The sequence below is a fragment of the Glossina fuscipes genome, unplaced genomic scaffold (genome assembly GCF_014805625.2).
Source record: "Glossina fuscipes isolate IAEA_lab_2018 unplaced genomic scaffold, Yale_Gfus_2 28, whole genome shotgun sequence".
NCBI lineage: Eukaryota > Metazoa > Arthropoda > Insecta > Diptera > Glossinidae > Glossina > Glossina fuscipes.
Window position 1 is genome coordinate 1,553,803 of NW_023998423.1, and position 18,432 is coordinate 1,572,234.

At 35.4% G+C, this 18,432-nt stretch overlaps 1 protein-coding gene across 2 annotated transcripts in view; it reads right to left on the minus strand.

Moving 5' to 3' along the window:
* Positions 1-199: 199 nt before the first annotated feature.
* LOC119636240 (FK506-binding protein 2) overlaps positions 200-18,432 on the minus strand; it is a 33,478-nt gene continuing 15,245 nt past the window's right edge. Inside the window, exons 4-6 of one of the 2 annotated variants that reach the window (XM_038031506.1) lie at positions 3,090-3,178; positions 2,816-3,015; positions 200-586 (exon numbers count right to left, since the gene is read on the minus strand). In XM_038031506.1, the coding sequence (XP_037887434.1) occupies positions 407-586; positions 2,816-3,015; positions 3,090-3,178 (469 nt within the window). In that variant the 3' untranslated portion in view covers positions 200-406. The remainder of the gene's footprint in view (positions 587-2,815; positions 3,016-3,089; positions 3,179-18,432) is intronic. The other variant, XM_038031507.1, reaches the window with a different exon arrangement.

Consider the following 18,432-nt stretch of genomic DNA (forward strand, 5'->3'; position numbering starts at 1 on the left):
TGTATAACGTAATTAACATATTTATCAGATAACGTACCTAACGAAAGAAAAAAGTGATTAAAAAAAATTCAGATGATTTCAATTTTGATTTTAAATAAATGACTTTATTTAATATTACAAAAAAAAAAAAAAACAGTTTTTTCCCTTTTTATATATATATAAAGAAAATGTGTGAAAATTTAAAAAATATTACTATTCCTCGAAATCATGAACAAAGAGCTTCTGCTTTATTTCCTTCACATTTACTTAACTACAGTTATAATTAATGGAAACAATTGGAAAACAACCCATAATTCACATATCTTATGTATAAATAATAAGATTATTTTTTCTTTTTTTTTTGAAGAGGCGTTGTAGAGAGAAAGAAACAGGGATGAGACTGAAAGGAAGAGTGAATAAGCAAATCTTATAGCTCGTCATGCTTGGGCCCTGAAAATTCGTCATGTGATATAAAACCATTTTTATCTTTGTCTTCATGCTGGAATATCTCTTCCACAAGTTTATCATTTTCTTTCAACATATTTTTCAACTCGTCCGAATCCTGACCATCAACGGCTGTCATCTGTTTTTTCAAATACTCACTAACCTAAAATGCAAGAGAAAGAAAAGCAAACTTTTTATTAAATGAAAAATTACATAAAAAGTTTAAATTACTTATTTATAAAGTGCATTAGATGATATCATGAAAGTAGTGCTAATTAAATACAATAATATGAGCGATTTCGATATTTCTATATCCACTACCGACAAATCAAAATGTGAACGTAATAGTTTTCTTTTTTTGGTTAGTAGCGTTTCAATATTTCCTTGAAAAAAAAGCAAAAGTTCGGAACTTCATTTTATTATCTCTCTCACCGCGCTTTTCTCACGAACACTTTTCCAACCAATAATCTTTCTTTAGATCGTGCAAAGTAATGTGTTCCTTCCACACACGACGAAATCGATTTTCATGCAAAATATTCCTTGACATTTTATATTTCGATTTTCGTCGTGTGTGGAGGAAATATATTATTCAGGATCGAAACATCCATGTTCATAGCTTTCTTTAGCGATAAGTAACTCAGCATCGTGAGTCCTTTGCTGTTAATTTGCTGAATTTTTAGAAGAAGAAGAAGAGATCTTGTATAATGTGCACACTATTGATGAAGGAACAATTCTGAAGGATTTTCGCCGGTTCGACCGTCCTTTCATCTATCTGTCATCCGTTGAGATCTCTTGCAATGAAAGCCTTAGCAAACAAATTCATAGACCGATCTTGACCCGCCCGTAATTCAACTTTAATTCATAATCCGCATCATCTGTGCGCCCTGAAGTTATTGCAGATATTGCGGAAGACAATAAAACGGTAAGTGATTTATCGACAAGTGACACAATAAGAATGCATAGTATAAACGCAGACAAATGTTGAAAACGATCTTTAAAAATTGAATACGAAAATGGTTTAGATCGTCTAAAAGCCATGTCTTTTCGATTTTATAAAATACTTTGCAACCTCAACTTTGCATTCATTTGCGGTAATATAACCTGTTACTTACTATCCTTTACTTTGTCTCCGAAAGGCGTTCATTTTGTTAAAACTTTTGGAACGCGTAGCTTCGGACTCCCCACAAACTATATACATTCTTGATCCTGAATCGATTTAAGCATGTTCGTCTGTCTGTCTATGCAAACTACTGCAAACATTCTCCCTGCCGCAAAGACGAACCTATCGAGTTCAAATTTGACTGAAATAGTGGACGCACTTGCATGCATTGACAATGGAGCAAATCCACCAAAGAACACACCTACAATACTACGTAGACTGAAATCACCGCTACTTTTGAAATGGAACAAATAATTGGTTTTTTGCTCACTATACATAAACTAGAATTTGCACGTATATTGTAAGGGCGAGGCTGTAGCACTTGCACAAAAAGGAGAAAATTGATCACGTCTACCCTACCCTGTTATAACGAATGAAAATTTAATTTTTTCTTCAATACTTTCATAAAGCGCAGAAGCAAGTTTCGAAGATCCCACAAAGTGTATAAATACTCAAGCTTTAAATTTTATGTTCATAAAAAAATGTTGAATCGCTTTTTGGGATATAGAGATAAATCATATAATAAACCCAAACCAAGTGAGGAGTGAGGTTTCAAAGCCTAGGTTAGGCCTTCTCAAGATGAATACGTGTCGGCACTTGAGATGTATTAAAAATCTTTAACTGTTAGCGCACAACATGTAGTCATTGGGGACGCAGTGCTGCGACATCGGGGTTGTACATATGTTTGATCATACGATAGCAAGCTATCCTCCCACTATGAAATGTTGAAAATTTTACAAAACAATTGCGTTTCAATATTTAAACGTATTCATAGTTAATTTATGGATTCGTTGCAATCATCAACACATTAACATGTCTCCTATGGAGTTTCCGGTGCACCAGGAAATTACCACCGACGCATAGGGACATTATTCTTTTCTGTTTTTTTCTGTATTGTTATTGTTTTCCCCGTTTTCCCGTTGTCGTATAAAGAAAAGGCAATTTTTTCTTGCTATAAAAAATCCGTCCCAGAAAAGGTTAAGTTAGGTGTTATCAGCGTTTGTAAATTTGTGAGCAGAATTTAAAAAAATAAAATTTCTTATCGCTTCAAGATCTTTGTTATATGTGCGGACTTTAATCTAATAAAAAAGAAAAGCAAAAATATTTTTCGATTTTTTATGAAAAATGAACCGCCACCAGAAATCCCATAAGAAATAAGAACGACATCCGTAAGCAAATAACAAAAACGAACGAAAACGAATACAATGAATATGCAAAAGGTGCGATCCATACATATTGGTTTACCTCTTCGCGGCTCAATTGTTTATCGCCGTTTTCATCGATCTCCTTGAACACGTTTGTGGTGGGCGGACTGTTGCTAATGTTAATCAGTTCTACTTCGAAGACCAATGTAGCTTTAGGCGGTATTACGTTGCCAGCACCACGATCACCGTAACCTAATTCCGGTGGTATCACAAGTTTACGTTTCTCTCCTATATAATGGAAATTTGGCAAAGCATTAAAACTTGGATTTTCGAAAAAGCATTAAATGGCACAATACACTTACCCACACACATATCCACTAAGCCTTGATCCCAACCTTTAATAACTTGACCGGCGCCTAATTGAAAGGTGAACGGTTGGTCACGATCCAAACTGCACAAAAAACAAGAAGAAAGAAAAACGTACATAAATTGGAAAAATTGACAGAAAAAGAGAAATAAAAAAAGGAATTGAAAAAAATTTATTCAAATGAAAAAAGTTTTTTAAAAGCACTTGTAACCGCATTTTAACGGTACTTAAAGCGACACAGACATATGTTCTCTAATATGTGAAGATTTTTTTCCCCCTTTTCTATCACAAGCATCATCGTCGTCGTTATCATCAACTACGTGTGAATAACAATCCATCACTAGAGAGCGTAGAAGGGGTTTGTTGAAAAATAGCAAAACATGATGATTGCGGCGCTATATGTATGAGCAGGAAAAAGTCCAAACAGAAATCGGAGAACATTTTCCATAATCAAGTGTACACATCATAACCGTCAAGAAATAATTTTATGGATTTAATTTCAAATTAATTAAAAGTAAGAGAATTATATTCGCCTGCGAACGAAGAATCTTTTATGTCTACGAGCTTTATTTCAAGAGAAACTAAGAAAAAGAAGAACAGATTCTTTCTACTTTTGGACAATAAGAGTGAAAATTTATATCGTGTGTCTCTTCTTGTTTATGGACACAAAATCCAAAAGGTCAAAATGTACCCAATCGGCGAAAAGACTCGGCCTTATTTTGTGATGCGAGAAAAGACTTAGTTTGTAAAAGAGTCTCAATCGATAAGTCAGTCAGTAAAAGGACTGGCCCACACTATAATATAAGAACATATCCTTTTGCCATTGTTTGGACCAATGTCAGCTCCCGAGCAACGACTTTCAACGTTTTTGCCATATTCGCAACAGACATCTTCATTTTTGCGACCTTGAGTACGTTTGCTACAGCACTGAAGGGATGAGCGGACGGACGGACATTTATAGAATGAGTTAGTAATATCCAGGCTTTATGTGGTCTTTGAAGCTACTTTTTGGGTGCTGCCAACGTGTTGATGAAAGAATGAAATTTTAATATTCCGTAATATGGAGCAGACGTGACCGACACAGGTGCTGCAACATCAGCCATAAACTATAAATGCAAATTTTTATCATTGTATTTGTTGTGGTGTATAAGCAACAAGCAAAAACCAATATTTTCTTCTTTTTTTTTTTTGTGAAAACGGAGACGGTCTCAGCTTATTATGTTGTCTTTTGGCCGCGTTCTTTGGCTGATGTCGCTCAAATTCAATATTAGCTTGGTTGCAACAACTTGTAATCTTTCTGCCCTATTTAGCGCGGGTTTCTGCCTCTTTACAGTAAGGGAAATGTTTACCAGAAAGGTTACATAGTCAGGTGGACAGACGGATGTGCTTACATCGATTTAGAATTTTACGTTGATCAAGAATATATGTACTTTAAAGCGGCTCTCAGGCTCACTTCTGGCTGTTGCAAACGTTTCGACAAAACGAATGTACACCTCATGCTTCGGTGGCGGCTATAAAAAAAGGCCAAAAATTTTTTTTAAATCCTTTGGGATAATTATAAATTTTCTAATAAACTTCTTAAGAAAGTCTTCCAATTTTTCTGCTTAATTATCATATGGTTTGAGGAAAGCGAAAAAAAAAAGCAAAAAAGAAACAAAAACGCCCTCAACTCAAGTCAAGAGTTCAAGTTTAAACAAACAAACGACTCCTACGGGAGTAAATAAAAAATTATTATTATAACTTGTGTAACATAATATCAAATAGTAACAATATTAACAAGCATAACAAGCAACAACAATAGACGCAGGCAACTTTTCAAACATTTCCATCTGTAGCCATCCATAGTAGTCTATCACATCGCGTTGTACATGTCGCTACAACATCTCTAAGGAGATGTTTGGTAAACATTTTAATGTTCGACTTTGAATATCTTGAAATGATGAACAGAAGACATGCGGCAAACATAGTAACAACAGCTATTGTTGGTAACAGAAACTGTTTAGCATTTTTTACAAGATTTCTTAAGTTTTTTTGTTATGTCTACAAACAGATTGCAGGATAGAACAGTGTCTTAAAGAGGATAAGAAATGAAGTCAAAAAAAAAAACTTTGAAAAAAAGATGTTTAGAAAACTTGGAAAAAGGATTGTCTTCCGAAGAAGGGAGATGAACCACCTTTTTCGGTTCGGAGCGCCAAACACATGGTATTTGATCCTGCAGTGTACAATGGGACGTTTCTTTCACCCTGTCTCTGCATCTGTATGGTTCGGCTTTTGAGACATCAATATTTTTCAGGGGGTATTTGAGCGAGTTATGACCCGTGTAAAAGCCACTTATAAGACGTAAGTCGCTCGTTCATAGTTCCAGTGGCTTGTATGCTATGCCGCAGGATTTGATGAATCTTTTAGCTTGCCGTTGTCCCGCACTTTGCTACTAATGACTTATTGATTTTTACTGTGCCCACTCCAAAACCAGTCTCTTGAGATCGCTTCGGGCTCCCCTGTTGACTAGGCAATCAGCCCTTCTATTGCCTTTGATGCCTGAATGCCCGGACATCCAAGATAGGTCCACTTCATTGCGCTTCCCTAGCTCATTCAGGATTTGGGGGCACTCCAACATGAGTTTAGAGGTTATCGGAAAGCTTCATTGTCGCAATTAGGTCTCTCTTGCATTGTCTCTTTAAACAGCGCAAACACCGAAACTGCAAGCTACTGTGGAAAAATTCTCTCTGACTTCCATGCTTCCCAAGAGTATGTTATTTTGGGTAACATTACTCCAAGGGGAAGTATATCCGCACAGTATTGCTTTGTGTTCAGTCACTCAATTACCATTTTCGTCACAGAGCAGTTGAAGTATATGGACCTCGGACCCTCGTAGGGCGATTCATAAGAACTGGAAGGAGGTCAACGTGGTCGCTGAGCTTAACACATACGTATAATTTGCATCGCGGATCCCGACGAACTCTCAACATTGTACTACGGCGCGCTTTGCATTTTGCTTTTATGAAATAATTGTAATTTTAACCCTTTCACTCTCAACTACGAGATATCACGTGCTTTGGCCTATAAGTTTGCAGCGTAGAAACTTGACTCCATCACGCCAACTGCGAATTACCTCATAGTGTTCGAATTCGCGGCTATATCTGGCACTTAACGTTATTATATTATTTTGGAAAATTTCATGTTTTCTTTAAAGAAATCAAATGCAGCCATCGAAAAATGCGGCCCGTTGTTTTATCATAGATTTTGTAACGAAAATAAATATATATGTCCCATTTTGGCTTCTTTGTGCTCCACAGAGCACTAACTGCGTGCGTAATATGATCGATAACGCGGCCCTTAATTAAATAATAAACAAAGTTTTTTAATACAATTCTTAGGTAGAGGTTTTTCAAAGTCCATCTTAAGGCGAATGAATGAATATGTTTCTTATAGGTTTGTTCTTTAATCTTTTTTTCCTATTCGCAATGAAATGAAAAGCAACAAATAACTGTTGTACTGTATAACTATTTATGCAGCATGTTGTCTGTATGCCTCTGGTGGAGTCAATGCCAACCGTACGATTATCACTTGAATAAAATGAAATTTTTTACTGGTTGGCTGTCTATGCAATATTTGTGCCGCTGCCTACAAAAAGCCAGGGAACTTGTGTAAAAAGTTACATTTTTCATGGCTGGTATCAAGTGTTTAAATATTTTATTTTTACTCATCCTTGGGTGGGGAACGGTCTGTTGGGATTGAAGCTAAAAGAAAACGTGTACTTTTGTTTCGAAAAAGGCAAAAAAAAAGTTTAACATTTGTTGTTTATTGCACAACATTACAACATAGTATATATAGTGGAAGATCGTCTCCTAATATCCCGAAAGTGTGAGTATCTGCTTGGGGAAGGTTTGAGATTAAAATGGAATGGGAAACAAATCTCTTAACCAAAAGGAAAGCAGCTTAACATGACTAAGCAAGCGGTAAGTAATTCGAATAAACAAGCATGAAATGCGCGCTCCACACATCTATGCATGCATGCATGCATGCATGCATGCGTGCGTGTATGTATGATTTAACTGTCATGGCTAAAATGATAATATTCGCGATGTTTTTAACGGATTACCGGAAACGGAAAAGCAATCGCTTTATAAACATATATTTATGGCTGTTATAAATTCGTGTGTTTGTGCGTGCATACCTTGAATTTTTATTGGGAAACAATTTTTTTTTTTTTTTTTATTTATGTTGTGTTTCATTTTTCCTAAGCATGTGAAATATTTATAAACTTGTCATACGAGTTTCCGCTCACTTGTCTTATGAGTTGCGATGATATTCAAGTTCATCTTATTGTAATCTTTCGCACATGTATGCGATGATATCGTTTTCCATTTACCATTGTAAGTGGCTGCGTATTTGTTCAAACATGAAATCCATGCATAGATAATAATGTTATGCTTTTCTACAAAAATTCATTTCATCCGACGTTTTATCTCTAAATCTAAAGCTATGGCGGTTTGCATTTGTTTGTTACGTAGCGTTGAATTTATGGTTTTTATATTAATGTCATTTATATTTTACAATGCGTTCACCTACATACGAACGTTCACTCAGGGCGGATGAATAAATGAATGAATGGATGGATCTATGCTTAGCTAATGTCGACATTAATTTATGTTTCACACAATGCGATAATTATTTTTATAGCTACGCAGACTTATGCGTCAAATTTGTTATTTCGTTTGCAATGCCATTTGCTAGCCACCATTAGGTGTCCCGAAAAGGTGTAGTTATTATTGGCCGCAGTAACTTTTTGACTCGTTTCAATTATGTCATTTTATTCCTACCTTTTTCTCTGAGAATTCAAACCAGCTCCCATAAGCTATGTCCTATTGATTGACATCAGATATTCAGTTGATATAGTTAGTTAGTCATTCACAGGTTCACCTTGTTGTCCTTAAATCGCTAGAAGATAGATTACTAGAGATTGATGGGAATTTCTCAGCTGATTTGACTCTGTCCCGTTCATGCATCCACCTGTTGCTGGGCCTCCACCACTCTACAGCATACCACAGAATCTTGGCCGCGGTCAGACCTATAGTTAACATTTGCTCACAAACTAACTTGTTGCCGTTCAGGTATTCATATGCAAGAGTCGAAAAATGTACGACAAGGTTAATTTTATTGTCGAGGGAAAGATGTCCAGACAATTTAGGTGTCTGTCTATTTGTCGCTCGGTTAAATTATTGGCAGCCCTAAGATTTAGATACGTTAGTATTTACGTTCCTTTCCGCGACTGTTTCTGGGAGTTCAATCATATCATAAGATACATATTAATAATAGAAATTGACACATTCTAAATAAAAAGTTAAAATTTAATGAATATATCCGTCAATCAATGCCACAAATTAATTTTGGAAAGTCAACGTAATACAACCAGCACACGCCTGAAATGAAGTAGAAAACGAAAACTTAATAATTTCTTCACTAACTTATGGTCTATGGTAAATGTGAAAACTTGAATCAAATATCTGCAAATACATAAACTTTGTGGCACTTGTGATAAAACTATCAATCGATGCCGATATGTGAAGATAAAAAAAAGGGGGAGGGAAGAGAAAACCATTAAACTAAGGCCACCATCAAGAAAAAAAAGTGCTTGTGACTTATTACGTATCTATGATGAAGTTTATTAGGCTACCTTTAAGTTATCTTAATCATGTTAAACTGAAACTTGAGATACATTTTCATAATGTTTAACATAATTAACATATTTTGTAAAAAAAAAAAGCAAAAAAATATAATCGTAACAATAAAAATCCTCTTGAAAAGTAATTTATAAATTATTAACTGAGCGACCAGTGCAACGTGTGGTCACGTTCTTGCTGTAGCTCCTCCTCTCCTCACTTTTTCCTTGTTATGCATCTAACATCAAATCATTATAAAAGCAAACCATTTATGCACAAACATAGAAGGGAAAAAAATCATAACAGTTCAACAGCATACGGCTTGAGAAGGAAAACACATTAAAAGCACGTGCAGTTAGCTCTATAATATGTATGTAAAATATATGTGTGCAACGGCGAAACACACAACAATACATCTAAAGAGTAGATTTATAAATGTGTTACATAAATGCTTGCAAATATTATTTATAGGAGAATTGGCTAAGAACTTTTTCACAAATTCTTTACAAATTAAAAACAAGTATTGTTTTTATTTTTAAGAATTAAAAACGATTATCTGAAAAAAAATTTAAAAAAAAATGTTTCTATCAAAAAACAACTGAAGACGCAATAGTGGGCCTGGGTCAGCGTTTAAACACCCCTCACCATCCCTCAGTTATTCATATGACAAGTCTTCAAAATAAGACATTATATGGGAACTGACCGAAAAAGTCGCTTGATTTGAACCATTTTCACTAGGGTTCGTCTTTAGATGAAAACACGTCTTTGTATCAAATTTCATCAAAATACCTTAAAAATTGCGACCTCTATGTTGAGCACAAGAAAACAAGACGCACAGACGGACAAAAAGGCTTAAATCGATCAATGATTCTAAAAAAATAATAAAGATGCGTCTACCGTAACTTCGTCTTGGTGCTGCATACAACCGCACAAACGTAATATTACCTTAACCCGAAGCGGTCCAGGGTATAATAATTTCTCTATTATTATTATTATTATTATTGTAATAAACAAGCAACAACAACAACAACAGAAACAATTTCTAAGATCGAAGTCTTCAAGCACCAACATCTAAGGCTATCGGATTTATTGAAAACTCTACCGCTATTGAAATTCGAACCTTTTGAGCTGTTAGTCGAGACCCTTTGTTTGCTCGGCCATTCAGTTGGATCACTTTTTTTGTAGTAATTTAATAAATTTTGTCACAAAAAAACATTTTTTTGCTTATAAGATCTGGGAGAGATAAACAAAGCGAAACACTATATATTCAGTTAAAGCCGATATACGATATGCGGTCTGTTTCGATACGCGTTTCCTTTATAGTACTTAAAAAAACTATGGAGCCATTCGTTCACTCTGCGGTTATAGGCCTCGAAGTTTGAAGATAACGATTTTTTCTTACTATTGCCTCAAGCGACCCTTAAAGAAAAATTTCACAGTTCCTGCTTCTGGTAATACTTAAGTTTATCTTTTTGATTCCCACAAATTACTTAAGCCAAACTGCAACGTTCTCTGCAGATGGACTTTAATGAAAAATGTTTGTGGAAATTGTTTTTTGTTTGATTTTTGCAACTCGCGGAAAAAAAAACAGGTAGATCGATCACCTGAAGGCATAGCAAATTTTTCACCCTGTCTGTAATAGGCTTAACTACATATCAATGCACTTACTACATTTGTTCTTCACGGCAATAAAAAACAAACAATACTTCCTCAATACTGCTTCATACAAGTCCTGTTTTACATCCTACATTATCTACGACGCAACCACTTTATTCTACAAATCTGCTCAGAAACTTTTAGTGATCGACACAATCGGAGTGAGTGCAAGTCGAAAACTTTTAGGTAATTTGGATAAGAATAAAATCTGTCGAAAATGGGTTGGTTGTTAAAATGGGAAGGATTTTCAAGAGGTTTTTACTATGTCAGTTACGCTTGGCGTGCTCTTAAGTGAATCACGGCCATACAAAAAATATAGTTCTCCCCAAATTTTAACAAGTTTGCTACAGTCAATCAGGTATGTACGGATGAGGACAATGGAGCAGACATTTACTTAGCTTCTAGGAAATAAAAGCTAAGTTAAATAAGTTAAATAACCGAATTAGGAGCAAAATTATCGTCATCCTTATTAGGATTATTTTGAATAGCGCATCGCTTACCTACTGTTGCAATAACTGTCTCCTTCAGCAATTGTAGTAATTTTATTAATTCTACAAACTACAAACACACTACAAACTACAAGAAGAAATGTTAATATGACATATAATTGGAAGCAGTGACAGCCAGTATTAGGATTTTTACTTAAACCTCAGATCACATGCTGACCTAATTGTTTTATTGTCCATCAAAATGAAGTGAACTTTGTATTTACATACATCCTAAATACTCTATGTTGGAAGGTAGAAGAAGTTACCGCTAATTTCCGAGCGAATTCGTAACGAATGGAAGGGAACAGTACTATAGGAAGCTAACCACACGAAAGTATTCTGTTTAAGCTTTACGTGACGGTATAGGTTACCCCATCAAACTACCCACTAAACTATAAAGAAGCGCCTTTTTATACTTATCACCGAAGGATGAAGGATATATTTACTTTGTCAAAACGTTTGCACATCCAGAACGAAGCTTCAGACTACCCATAAAGTATCCGTGGAAGCAGGTGTATGCAAAACGTCAGTTATTCTTGTGTTAAGGAAAATCAAAAAAACATTTTTTATACCCATCACCCATAAAAGACGTTTAACACATTTAATATATTCTTGATCCGCATCAAACTCTGAATCGACTTAAGCTTTTCCGTCCGTCCGTCTGGTTAATGTCTATTGTAAACTTTCTCGTGGCCGTAGAAAAACGCTCTATCTACTTCAAATTTGGCAGAAACAGTGAAAGTTCTTCCACGCAGGTTGGTATCGAAAATGTGCCAAACCGGTTGAAGGACACGTTCAGAGTACCACGTAAACTGAGAATGCCTCTATTTTTCAAAAGGAATAAAAAATTAGTTTTTTATTCACTACTCATCAAGTACAGCAGATAAACGTTGATTCACGTACATTCTATGGGTGATGCTGTAGCGCCTGTACGAAAAGAGGAAAGTTGACCACATCTATCCAATGTTATAATGAATCAAAATTTAATTTTAGCACTACTTTATAATGCGTAGAACAAAGTTTCAAAAACCCCATAACGTATGTGAAGTCATGGTCAGTTTCAAACTCAGAATACACCTAACTGTCTGGTAATTAGTGCGTCTGCCCAATTATGTAGCTGGAGGTACCGTCCACAAACTGCCAAAAGGTTTTCAAAATGACCCAAATTGTCCAAAGGACACGCTATCCTTGTTTTTGCTCGTTTCTCACACATATATAAAATATAAATACATTATATAAATCATCATTATATACATCCTGAAAACAGAAAAAATCACTCGAGCCCTCCCAAGAGTATTTCAGAATATAAAAATTTAGTTGCTTTCCTTTTCTTTTTTTAGTTTTCTTTAGGTTAACGGTGATGGGTATAAAAGATTCGGTCGCAACCGCATACATTTTTCTACTCCGGTAAGAATGTAACCGTTCGCTCCTAAGGTCATTAAGATTTTTATTTGACAGCTCTATGACAAGGTTTGCTATTTTTCTTTATTTTGACCAGGTTTCATTGTTTTTAAGATACCCGTCAACCTTTGACTTTCGCAGCTATGCGGAAGAAATATGTTGAAGAAATACGCAAACAGTTTAGCTAATACTTGTTGCTTATTGTTTCCTTGCATGTTACTTGTTATTGCCAGTATTGTTTTTATTGTTGCTAATGTTGCTGTCGTTGTTGCTGTAATAGCTGTTGCTCGATCAAAACCATTAGGAGGCAGACTTTTGATATTTAATTATTTTCTTTATTTAAGCTCTGCAGTGAGTCTTTAAAAAAATGTTATCACAAGCAAAACAAATCATAGAAAACGGCGTCTACGGCGAATGAAAAATGCACAAGAAGAAGGTGAAAGAAAAAAGTCTGGCTAATGTCGCATGAAAGGCAGAGAAGTGGAGAGTAAGTAAGGGATTATAAAACCCGGTCTTATTCTCTGCCATCTTTATTTTAGACTTCACAGTTTCATTTAGGGGAAGTGCGTTCCTTTCAACGCTTAATGTCAACTAAAATGATGTTGTGCTGAGCTGCAGTTAAACTTTAAAGCACTTCTTTGTGTACATTTTTCCCTTTTCTTCAGGTTAAAGAAAAAAAGTAGAAATGTCTTGAAAGACAGGCGAAGAAGCCGCACATTTTTACCTTAAGCTAAAATCAGCCAAGCAGATAAACAACATTTACGCTATTTTGGCTGCTCCGGAAATTAGCAACAACAGCAATAGCGAAAACAACACAACAAACAACAGTAGCAACCGCCATAAAAAATCTAAGGCAATTATTATGTGGGTTTTGAAGGATTTTTTTTTCGTTTTGCTGTTCCACTCTCATTAAGCTCTTTCTTGCACAGCTCACAGGTATAACAACATTTAGCCAAAGTAAGATGTTTTTCTGTTTTTTTTTCTTTCTTTGCTTTACTTTTAAATATCATGTCAACGTAAATTTCAGCTTTGGCTTTCGAAGTGTTTTTGATTTACTTGAAATGTAACAATAAAGCATTAAACCCTCATTTACTTGAACTAATTAATAACAATTCTTTTTTTTTTTTCTTTCTTTTTAATTGTGCTAAGAAAATGAATTTCATTTTGTATGGCATTCAACTTTAAATGATGTATAAAGCATTTCAAGTATGCTCTCAACCATGTTTACGAATGCAAATGACACTTGAAACAATTATTTGCTGTTAGATATATATATATATATATATATATATAAACGTCTCCTTTATAAAGCAGAATAACTATCAATAGAACCGAATATGTTTTGAACATTTATTTCACTTATTATCTCCTTATTCAGTGGTTTTAATGCCTTTCAGATCCAATATGAAGGCAAATGAGTCTGAACTTATCGATCTAAAGAAATGTTATGCAAGTAAGAAAACGAGACGTCCATGATATATCATCTCTTTAAAAATACGCCGAATCTAATATAAATATGGTGGGCCCCGCAATGTGGAGGCTGTGGAAGATTCGTTTTTTCTTAGCAGCACGATCAACGTCAGCGTTGACGAACAGAAAGAAGAAGCGGCGATGAAAGGGAAACATATAGGGAGATTGGCGCAACCTAGTGGATCTGTGCGCCCAATCGATAAGTGTTACGCCTTTATCGATTGAACACTCACTATACTACACCAGATTCTTCCGCATTGCGACCCACGCGGTTCTTAGCTTCTCAGCTACCCTTGAAAGGACTGGGAAAGTAGGACGCGGAAAACCACGTGTGTTAATTCTAAATTAATTTGGATGATGATATGTCCCCATTTGAAGAAGGCACAGAATAATTTTCAGCAATCTGTCTTGTTTACCTTATATGTAATAAGCAGGAAACAACGAAAAAGTGAAAAAAATTAACATTTGGTTACTTATAACCTTGCGGAGCCGTGCCCGATTTTTTCAGTTTTGTCAGGTACTGCACAACCAGCCACAGAATATAAATGGAAATTTTTATTGTTGTATCTGTAGTGGCTTTGACGTAACGAGGAAGAGATCAAATTGCTTTTATTTTTCACAGCTGATTTTAGTTGATCTTAGATTATGTTGTGCTGTGGTAGTTTTCTTTCACCGATTTGTCCCATTTTCATTACCACACTGTGTATAAGAACATGCAAGGGTTTTGCCGACTTTGAAGTCGACAGCTTAAATTTTGCGATGAGAAGAGTGGTGAGGCGACATTAGACAGACAGACCGACATGCTTAGATCGATTTAGAATTTGATGCTGATCAAAAATATGTATACTTTGCGGGGTCTATGAAGTGTCTTTCTGGGTGTCGTAACCGTGTCGACAAAATGAATACATCCCTCATCTTTAGGGATGTTTAAAAAGGATCAAAATGACCTACTCGCTAATTCTAGTGTTAATATTTTAATTTTATATATAAAAGTAAATGTACAATAAATGGCTTCGAAATTGAAATGCTATAGCACTTAAGTTCATCGTTGTGTTAATAGTTACTTTTTGCTTAGTGACACATATCGATATTCTGCGCGACAATCTAAACTAAAACAAAGCGGGCGCCCGGAAGGGTCCAGGATCGGGCTGGCGGTCGGTAAAATGGAAACACTTTTTAAGTCTCTGATTGCTTTCTGTTAGTCTGATAGCCAAGAATGCAAATCTCAACCAGCTAGAGTCTCCGATAAGTACGCACAGAATATATTATAAAGGCCGGGCGGTAAAGTGTTAATATAATAATATAGAACCTATGGACGTCCGTAACGAGAAAGGAATTAATTGCTTTATGCCAAACGTGTCGCTTTAATTATAAAAGGGATTAATAGCATATGGATTTCTTTTACAAACGTTTAATTAAACGAATTTTTCTTGTATGTTTAGGTAAAATCGAGTAAATTTTGTTTTAAAAGACATTTTTTTCTCTTTCTTTTTTTCAATTTTTGCTGATGTTACTATCAATCACAACTTATGATACGGACACATGTGTTTGTTGTCATTACACGGATATTCAGCTTTTGTTCTTCACTTTCGGTGTTTATCTCTCTCTTTCTCTCTCTCTCTCTCTCTCTCTCATACACACACACACACACACGTTCCTTCTGTGTATATCGGTGAAATATTTTTATTAAATTGCCTTTAAAAAAAAAAAGGAATTGCACCACAATTCAATTTATTTGTTTTCATAGCATTAATTATTTAAATCTTCTCTGCAAGCTATCAATAACAAATGATGACGATGATGATAATGATGATGATGATGATGACGGAAGACACGTATTTATGTGGGGAGAAGTAAAAACAGGTAAGAAATTATTGCCTTGGTGAGGCGAATCCTAAATACCCTTCAAGTACGATTGTTAATGATTGCTTGAAACAATCAAAAAAAATATACGTATATGTGATTTATATACGATTTTTAATACTCCCAAAAGAGCTTACTGATACAAACTGCAAAAGTGAGGAAGAGTTGCATATGAGTATAAACTGCTGTCTATCCAGCGAAAGTATATATTTCATCGAACTTATTGACTTCGATATTCGATGCGTAGTCATGCCTTACCCTCCATATTCACCGAACTTGGCTCCAGCAGACTTTTTCCTGTTCCTAAACCTGAAAAGGCCAATGAGACGATGGAATCTTCCACGATTAAGGAGGTAATGACCGCATCGCTGGAAGAACTCAAAGCCATAACAAAGAAGCATATCAAAAACGCTTCGAAGATTGGAGAAAGGGCTGGCACAAGGCGGATTACTTTGCAAGGGACAAAGAAGATATTGGATAATAAATAAAAATAAAAAGTCGCCTTTCTTGTTGAAGACATCTCTCGTATATACGTTCAAATGAGAAAGCAATGGGAAATTAAGTTAATACTCGAGAAAACTTGAGTGAAAATTAGCACAAATTTTCAAATTGTTATATGATGCGATATGAATATGAATATGAAAAAAGTATACGGATACCATCTCTCCCTTTTTTTGATATCCCCACAAAAGCCTGCTGCTATACTATATAGATACTGTAGAGCGGAAGAGCTGCATGTGAGTATAATGCGTAGAGTTGAACTTATTTGATCCGAATCTTTTTACGTTCGCCACCAAAACTTAGTGGTGTGATAATTGTATCCACCGTCGTTCTGTTTGTGCCCACAGAGATCCCATAGGCGATATTTAACATATTCCTTATCACTTCATTAGTTAAGCACAAGCTTTCAATCGTAAAATTTTTTTGCAGTGTTGCTCAGAAAATTTTTAAACTTGATCAGTATCTGAAATAAAGGGGAGATAAGATAGACACCTGGCTATAAATTTTGAAAATAAAATTTTTCCTCACTGCCTTATATATGCTTCAACATTTTACGGTGTACTTTTACGACTACCCATATTTGAAAAACTTGTAGTCCTTGAATTTCCGGGGTTTTCGCGAAGGGCTGCAAAAAAAAATCGCCCGTGTGAAATAATTCCGTGCTGGTTAGAGTCTAATGTTCTTTCTCTTTTGATTTCTAATCCAATTTTACATGACTTTAAACATGTTTATGGGCACTTGAAATTATTTCCACACGAGAATAGCTTGGTGTAGCTTCATAAAGGCGGCCGTTGAACAGATCTGAGACTGGTACGTAATGCGGTACAAAGCTCTTGCATTGTTACCGTTTTAATACTTAATAAATAAAACTTCTTCGACTATAATTATTTGATTGTCTTTCCTTTCATCCCAAAAAATGGTCACAAATACGTTTTTTTCTTAAAGATATACAAGGTTATGGTGTAACGTGGTGACTTTGAAAAATGAGGCCGTTATATATGTGAACTCAACACAGAGAAAAACAAGTTTCAAATTCCAGATTGCCCACTCATTTTCACGACATAAGTTAACAAGATGGTGAGAATATCCGTTCAAACTTTGCAACCGCACGGATGGTTACACTTGATACAGATGATACACTTGATCAGCAATAACTGTAGTCAATAAAGATAACAATTCCCGTGTTTCGGCTTCCAACGCCATAAGGTAATAGCGTCGAGAGGGGCAGAGTGCACATGTTTCGGAAGTTTACTCAGATTATGTATTGCAATCATGTACGAGTCCGCGCTCAGATGGCGAAGAATGTATTTCTTCCCTTTTTCCCCTACACGCAAATATGAAACTTTGGCTCTATTGTATATTGATTCAAAGTTGAAATCATGTGTTATTCATACCCCCGAATAAACAGTTTGTATTTTTTTGGTTTTTTTTTAAGTGTATTGTAGTAAGAAGACGCTGCAGCGGGCAGCATTTCCGGATATGAAAATAAACAACTTATCATCTGACAATGGCTACGGAAAGCATGCTTTAATCAAGTTTGAGAGACAGGGTTATGAGTAACAGTATAATAAGTAGGTGCCGATGTATGCAACACCGAGTGGGACTTGAGATAGATGCAACTTTTATTATACCGGACGATTCAGAATTGCTTTCTAAATTCATTTAAGCGTATCTGTCCGTCTGTTCGGCTTGCTTTCTTGCGTTAAGCCTGCTAGCGACAATCTTTGGAATATTGTGATGAGGTTTGCTACAGTGAACTGTTCTTTTGGCCCAAGGACGAACGCCATTGAAAATTCAGATTCAAATCGGGCGACTTTCTCGACGACTTCCCTTATTTCGAAAAGTCGTTATATGTGTACAGCATTTTTAGTGTTTTTACTCAAATTTTTTTTATCGAACCGTTCTATGCTCGGTTGGAATCGCATATTGCTATGCGTGGCCCACTACACCGCTCCTATTCATATTTTTTCCTCTATTAGCGATCGGTTTGAACCGAATATTAAAATGCATTCCATTTACCGGTTTACATTTATCAAACAATTCTCCTCTTTACAGGCAGACCTTTAATAATTTTTTATTTACTTTTCCCTTGTTTTTTTATTTTTTTTATATTTTTTTTATTTAACTGGTTACCTAAATAATTAATAAGCTTCGATTTTCACTGAATAATATAATAATAAAAAATAAAAGAAAAAAATAAAAAATAAAAGCAATCAACATGAATGCTATGATTACTGTTTTCGGTCTGTGCAATGCATGTGCACTGTTGGAATGTTAAATAGTCAACAGTTTGGGC